General features: G+C 43.0%; 2 protein-coding genes across 2 annotated transcripts; one reads left to right on the top strand and one right to left on the bottom strand.

Annotated features, from left to right (window-relative positions):
* Positions 1-310: 310 nt before the first annotated feature.
* On the bottom strand, positions 311-1469 carry LOC121869908. The gene is made up of 3 exons (XM_042371474.1): positions 1371-1469; positions 626-878; positions 311-472 (listed from the first exon to the last, which is right to left on the bottom strand). The coding sequence occupies exons 1-3, from the start codon at positions 1381-1383 to the stop codon at positions 379-381; spliced, it is 360 nt and encodes a 119-aa protein (XP_042227408.1). The 5' UTR covers positions 1384-1469; the 3' UTR covers positions 311-378.
* Positions 1470-4102: 2633 nt separating this feature from the next.
* LOC121869907 lies at positions 4103-5562 on the top strand. The gene is made up of 3 exons (XM_042371473.1): positions 4103-4392; positions 4857-5139; positions 5505-5562. Exons 1-3 carry the CDS (start codon positions 4380-4382, stop codon positions 5545-5547), a joined length of 339 nt encoding a protein of 112 aa, XP_042227407.1. The 5' UTR covers positions 4103-4379; the 3' UTR covers positions 5548-5562.
* The last annotated feature ends 2003 nt before the right edge of the window (positions 5563-7565 follow it).

Genomic DNA, 7565 nt, shown 5'->3' with positions numbered 1-7565 from the left:
TGGCCGCTGTAAACACCTTGCTGCTTCGCCTTGTGCAGGATGTAAGGGTGTCCAATAAACTAGCCCCCCCCCCCCATGCAGGGCAAATCACAGGCACCACACTATGAACCACACCATGAACCACATCATGAGCCACACTATGAACCACACTATGAACCACACCATATGACTGGTCAGGATGTGCCGGATATAAGACAATAATTAGTTAAATTTTTATTTTAAGTTCAATATAAAAAATATAATTTAAATAAATAATAGACAACAATAATTGAACGTGGTGGTGATAACAGAGAGAGGTTGGGGAGGTGTGTCGATCAGCGGGTGTGTCGATCAGCGGGTGTGTCGATCAGCGGGTGTGTCGATCAGCGGGTGTGTCGATCAGCGGGCGTGTCGATCAACAGGTGTGTCTGTCTGCTCATACTTGGCGGCGGCGTCGTCCAGGGAGCGATGGATGGCAGTGGCGCCGTAGGCGCTGTGGAGGAGGAGGATAGTGGTATTAGTGTGGTGGGGATAGTGGTGGTATAGTTAATGAAGTCTAGCAGGTGTGAAGAAGAAGAAACGTGACTGGAAGACGATAAAGAAGAAGATAAACGTAAACAAACTGACGTAGGTTGTCAGGGCTCACCTCGTGGCAGACGCGTAGCCTGAAGAAGCGTCGTCTTGGGGCAGCAGGATTATGGCGGCGGCGGCGGCGAGAACAGCCACGACACCCAGCAAGGCCAAGGTGGTGAGGCTGGCGGTGCCGATGGTAATGGACTGGTTTTCGTCGGTGGTGAAGAGGAAGCGACCCTCCTCTCCCCGCTTCTTATTCTGGGACTTGGTATTCTCTGAGGCAACGAGAGTGATGACTCCAGCCAGCAGCAGAAACACGAGCATACCTGTGTAGGTAATAGATGGAGGGAGTGAGGTTAGTTTAGAGAGTTTAAAAGTATTAATTTCATAGTCACAAAACCGGTATAAAATATATTTTGTATACAGGATAAAACAGTCCACAAAACAGATCCAACAGTATGATCTGTTACTGTTAACGGGGACCAACATTGTTTCTCTCTCTTAACAGAACAATGACACTTCTCTGTTACAAGTATCGTGATATAATGATCTAATAACACCGTTTATCTCTTTACAATAATCACGTCATTTAATTAAAAAGCCGTTCGGTTGATAGGCCGCTACACTACCTCCTGTGTACTGATAATGAGAGAACAATACAGGTGTTTATAAGACTCCTTGATGGGTGCACCTGACGTCTTAATCACCCAACACACTGTAAGTCTCCGAGTATTATGATCACACTTTTAAAAAACAATAATCTCGGAGCGTCTGTACAGCTGTAAGTCAACAATGTTATGGCGGAGGAGGTACAGTACCCTTGAAGGCCATTGTGAGGGTGTTGTGTAGGGGGTGAAGGCGACGTAGCAGGAGGCGGAAGGTAATACAAAGCCTGGTCCTGGACGACTGATGACCGCCTCCGTCAGTCCTCTGTTTATATAGTCATAAACTGCGTCAGGTGGTACGTCTCTCTCTCAGTGAGGGTAAGGAGGGGGAGGGAGGTGTATAGGGAGGTAGGGGGTGTATAGGGAGGCAGGGGGGAGGGGAAAAGCGGAAAGAAATGGGAGGAGACGAGTAGACAACTATCACTAGAAGCTGGGACCATAGGAACTTCACTATGGTCAGGTGACATTCAGGGGCAGGTGAACGGGAAGCACATGTACTATATGTTGATACTAACGAGCGGCTGCAGTGATAGTGTGTACGTCTGTGAGAGTATAGTTATTTAACCCTGGCCATACAGCACTATAACACACTATAACAACAAAAATGAGATCCCATAACCAACCTGTGGATCAGCTTTATCACAGTAATGAGACGGAAGACATGATGCCCCGTGTAACCAGCCATTACCTTTATGTTTGTGGTCGTTGTTGTTAGGATCATATAAGAGACATTAACAGGTGTGTTGAGCTCTCCAGGTGTCGTTTATACTGTAGTCTACATAATGGTGTCTGTGTGTTGGATCTCTGCTTCACTTTTTCTCAACTTTGTATTATAACCTCCTATTATATCCACCTTTTTGCCTAATTATCTGCCATCATACAAGTCTCTCTTCCTCCCCCTACCCAACTCTCTGTACTCTTTCTCTCTGTCTGACCGCATGACGCTCTCTCTCCCCCACATGTATGTATTGTGTGTGTGTGTGTGTAGGTAAGTGTGCCAGAGTTGACCACTAAACGTAGGGTAATGATGTCTGTCTGACTCTCTCCCTCATTATGTGTGAAGGAGAGATGTTGTGGGTAGTGTACTTTACCTCCCCTGCTCTACCACCATCACCACCACCACCCCATGCTCTGCTGTGATAGTCCACTCTCGCCTCGCTGCCGCCCGTCTGCTGTACTATACGCTTCCTATGCTACACGCCCACTATATTACACACTTGCTCTGCTGCATGTTTGCTATACTACACACATACCACACTATACACACACCTGCTATACCACACTATATACACACCTGCTATACCACACTATATACACACCTACTATTCCACACCTACACCACTCACCTGCCCACAGTACCCCAACACCACACCCAGCTCACAGTGTCCAACACCACACCCAGCCCACAGTGTCCAACACCACACCAGTCCACAGTACCCCAACACCTCGGAGTTATAGTTGATGAGAAACTTAACTGGAGAAATCACATACAAGCCATTCACAGTAAAGTCAATAAACAGTGCGGTATCATGTATCACACTCGACAGTCACTCACTCTCACAGCAATGAAAGAAATCTATTATGATCTTGTTTACCAACACCTGATACACTGTCACACACTATGGGGGGCCTCTGGCTCTTCAAAAACACAATCTCTGGTTACTGCACAAAAGAGAGTTGTACGAACAATGACCTACTTGAAAAAAACCGATCACACAAACGAAAAATTTGCCATATTGAAATTTTTAAAATTCGAGGATATTAACACTTACTGCTGTGCCCTCTTTGTTTACAAATCTATCAATCACTTGCTTGACAATAATTACTTCTAGTTCCGGAATAATCAGAGATACAACTTGAGGTACCCAGAGCTACTAAGACCACCCCCCATGCGCTCCTCTCAGTCCCAGACCTCCATAAAATATCACGGTGTGAAGGTGTGGAACAACTTACCCCCCACACATCCGAGCAAACACTACGCTCCCTTCCTCTAAATCATCTCTGAAAAAAATATTTATTGTCGAAGTATTAATAGTTCTTGTAACACTTACTATATTTACAGTACCTGCTTTTATTGTACTATCCAAACCGTTTTATCGGAAATTATCATGTAAATAAATAAGTAATTACCATTGCAATAAACATAATTGCCAACTAGACATAATCCTGAAAGCTCTGTCCTCTTGTTCAACCTTATTACTGTACAACCCAGGTTGTACTGCTCCCCCATTATACTTATATTTTTAAATTCCACTCTAATTTATATATATATATATATATATATATATATATATATATATATATATATATATATATATATATATATATATATATATATATATGTGTGTGTGTGTGTGTGTATTTGTATATGTATGTATAAATAAATAAACAAACAAAATAATATTAAAAAAATAAATAAATAAAAAATTAAAATAATAAATAATAAAATAAATAAATATTGAAGTGATAACAGTGGTAACACTATGAGATGTACTTATTACTACCATGCTATTGTACTATTCCAGATGATACTAAATGTTACATAATTCTTCCTTGAGATAAATGTATAGTATATATCAGGTGCCTCAAAGAGAGCTCAGGTTCTCAACTGGCTCAGCCATGTTAATATTGTTATTATTATCCACTCTGTATCTGTGTTTTTCTGGCTAAATAAACTGTTTCAATTCAATTCAAGTCCACAGTACCCCAACACTACACCCAGCCCATGTTGCTCTGTTCCATGCTTCTCAGAACAGAGGAGGTGTATCAGGGTCGCCGGTCAGGTGTTCATTATTTTCGCCAAAAATAAATATTCAAAAATTTGCTTTGAGGTTGATGGTTGGCTGTGTGTGTGTGTGTGTGTGCACATAAAGTGGGTGGCGGCAGCTGCGGCACCAGTATACTGCCTGCCGCTGCTGCCGTGTGACGTCCCTAACACCCAGACAAGCACAGGAAACATCACTCTTCCCTCCGTCAGTACCCACACCTTCAACTCTTGCTCCTCCTACAGTAGACACCGATCATAACTACAGCCTGAGCCAAAACAACCCTCACTCACTACAACCACACACACACTTCCCGAGAGTATATTTACAATATACAAGCCACCAATAACAAGACTATCTTTAACTTTTAACTTCGGTCTTCTACACGCCCAGCACCATGTTTAGTTACGGTAGGTTGTCTAACTAGTGAGTTATTTAGTTACCGCCAAGTATGTTGTTAACGCCAGGTGTGTTATTAACGTCAGTTATGTTTACTAAGGCCAGGTATGTTATTAAATGAGTGTTGTGGTGGTGAAGGCGTCACCTTGGCCGGTGGGCAGCAGGTCGGTGACGGTGTGTCAGGAAGAGGTTGACCCGCTCAGTAATTCTCAAGAGTTGTTTTGTTTTTCCTTATCTGCCTGTGTTTGTAACTCCCTGTAAGTCATGTGAGTAGGCCAAGAAAATGTATGTATGTATGTATGTATGTATGTATGTATGTATGTATAAATATTTTTTGTTTTACATTTGTCTACTAAAGCATACTTCCAAACACATACACACATACACACACACACATATACACACACACACACACACATATACTCTTAATGTCGACTCACAGTAACTTAAGCTATACACCGGTTGTTCCTGATAGGAAAGTTAGCCTGGCTGTTGCTACTGCTGATGACCACGCTGAGCCAGGTCACTGGTAAGGCTCAGGTCACTGGTGAAGCGCAGGTCACTGATAAGGCTCAGGTCAACAAAGGTCAAGCAGCCCTGAAGAAGACTGAGGACAAGACGCAGTTAGTCTCAGATATCAACGGTGACTTAGAGTCTCGGGTGACCATCGGCGTGTTGGCTCACTTCATGGCTGGGGCTGTACTGCTGGGCGGCCTCGCTCTGTACGGCGGCGGTCGTCACCCTCACAACGACCTAACGTGAGCATAACTACTGCTGTCCGCCTCACATGAACATAAGGGAGATGTTCAGGTGGTGAGACAACAGGCCTATTTTATGAGGCCGACAGATGTCTCCTCTTAACCTATACTTTAGTTGTGAAGTTTCCCCCAAATATTTCACTAAAAATATTATTGCCGCTATATTTTGTGAACTAAAATTATTTGCCATAAACTTACTTATACAAATATATCTTTAAGTTCATTATAATAAGTATAGTCATATAATCCAACATTTTTAGATAAGTATTTATATAACTCTTATCGTAATGACTCCGGTATTAATGACTTTACACCGACAATATACATTAAAACGTGATCCTTCTTTACTGTTTCTCTGTGGACAGCGCCTACAACGTCCCCCCACCCTACCACCACCGCCGCCACTAGCCCCGCCACCACCACCACCACCACTAGCGTCACTAGCAGCACCACCACCACCACCACCACTAGCGCCAGCACCACCACCACTAGCGTCACTAGCAGCAGCAGCACCACGCCTCAGATAGCACCCCTACCCAGTACCCCGCGTGTCTCACCTAGTTCATCTAAAACTTCCACCAGTAGTATCATCACTCACCTGCTGCCACACCTGGTGTAGAACATCTCCCCTGCGGCTCTTCTCTTCCTGAGGTGTTAAACAAAGGTGGTCCTGTGGCGTCTTCGGGAATAATAATGATATAATTGTTCGTGTGTAATTTATATAATAATAAACGCTATTATTACCCATAGCAGTCTCTCGTTAACCCCAGCATCAGAGAGTGTCCAGTACACCAAGGAAGACGCAGGGATGTGTTATACTTAAGGTGATAAGTCCGAGTACAGTATTAACATTTGTTATGGTTGAGGTGAAGGCAAACTGGCTGGGTTCACTTTATTAACTTTTTAAGGGGATGAATGTTGGCCTCTGTGTGTGACGTGACGAGAGATACAAGAGTTGTATATTAAGGGTAACTAATAAAACCTGCAAGATACGGGACGGGAGGGAAGGAAGGCACCACACCTGCTGTTCCGCTATAACTGTGAGTGACAGTAACCCACAACCATCCCGTAACGTAACATAATTATGAGGTGCGGTAAACAACGGTGTCAGGTGGGTCCCCTCCTGCTGTTGTTGTTTGTCGTCACCTGGAGGGAGAGCTGCAGGTGACGGACCTAAAAATAGTTTCCCGCACAAGAAAATATTGACTATATATTATAAGCTTATTTTGTCTAAAGACCTATCTGACACATACACACACACGCTTGTCTCAGAGAATCATAAGGCCCTCAACCATCACCACCACCAGAAGGACTCCACTGTACTGAATAACACCCCCCCCCCCCAGCGGGTGAACACTTGCTGTTGTTGCCACGTTGATGAGAAACTCTCCCGGAGGTCACAGGTCACCAACACCTGTCGTGGAGTATCAGCACGAAGAAGGTCTCCCCCACCTGTCTAATTACTCTACTTAGGCTGTTAATATATGGATGATAGAGGTCAAGATACACCTCATAACACACCAGGTGAAGATTACAAGTGACCGTATAAGGGTGTGTGGGGCGCCGACTTACCTAGTGACCCGGTGGCTGGCGGGGCGTGAGGTGCCACAGTTACGGATGTGGAGCATTATGAAGCTATTGTAACTCACCCTGGGGTCGTGTGTGTATAAGAAAGTTTGCACATGAGTATGTTGAGTGTGTGTATAAGAAAGTTTGCACGTCAGTATCTTGTGTGTGTGTGTGTGTTCGTCTTTATGAATACAATAACTTGGACCAATAACAATGGGTAATAACTAACACGGTATATTTACATAGTGAAAACAATGTGTGATAAGGTTTATAGTATGTGCTGTATTTACCTCATAATATTAGTGAGTTCTCAGCACTTGACGAGTGACTTGGTACCAATTCCTGCCAGACAGATATTGCTTCTGTGTACAACAATAACTGTGTTTTACAATATATCAAAAGTATCATTTTACACATTTTGTGTATTTTATCATTTTATTTTTTCTCCTCTTCCTCTCTGGGTCTTATAATTGTATTTTACTCTTTTTTGTTTTATTTAATCATTTCATATTTGACTCACTTATTCTCTTTGTTTATTCCTATTTTTTTGGTATTTTTCTTTCGTTTTCCTTCACTTCTCCGTATCATTATACACTTATGCAGTATTTACATCGTTGAGTTGGGAAGCGCTGATCTCCTGAGGTTTACATACACACACACGACCAGGATGACAAATTTCTCGACATAAGTTTTTGAATTTGAGAACGAGAGACAGACAGACACACTCATGAGTAACTAACTCAGTATTGATACAGCTACTCGACCCTAACCAGAAGGAGAGACTCATTGATACAACTCCGTAAATAACAATAATTTATTAACATGTTATATAATACTGTACTGTACAACGTATTATA

This window comes from Homarus americanus, unplaced genomic scaffold (genome assembly GCF_018991925.1).
Source record: "Homarus americanus isolate GMGI-L3 unplaced genomic scaffold, GMGI_Hamer_2.0 scaffold14467, whole genome shotgun sequence".
Lineage (NCBI taxonomy): Eukaryota > Metazoa > Arthropoda > Malacostraca > Decapoda > Nephropidae > Homarus > Homarus americanus.
The sequence above is the reverse complement of the archived record's forward strand: the minus strand, read 5'-3'. Positions and strand labels throughout refer to the sequence as shown.

Excerpts from the sequence above, each read along its gene's own strand:
- LOC121869908 (XM_042371474.1), bottom strand. Across the intron at positions 473-625 it reads GGCTACGCGTCTGCCACGAG|CGCCTACGGCGCCACTGCCA; the intron begins GTGAGCCCTGAC and ends CCTCCTCCACAG.
- LOC121869907 (XM_042371473.1), top strand. Across the intron at positions 5,140-5,504 it reads CACCCTCACAACGACCTAAC|CGCCTACAACGTCCCCCCAC; the intron begins GTGAGCATAACT and ends CTCTGTGGACAG.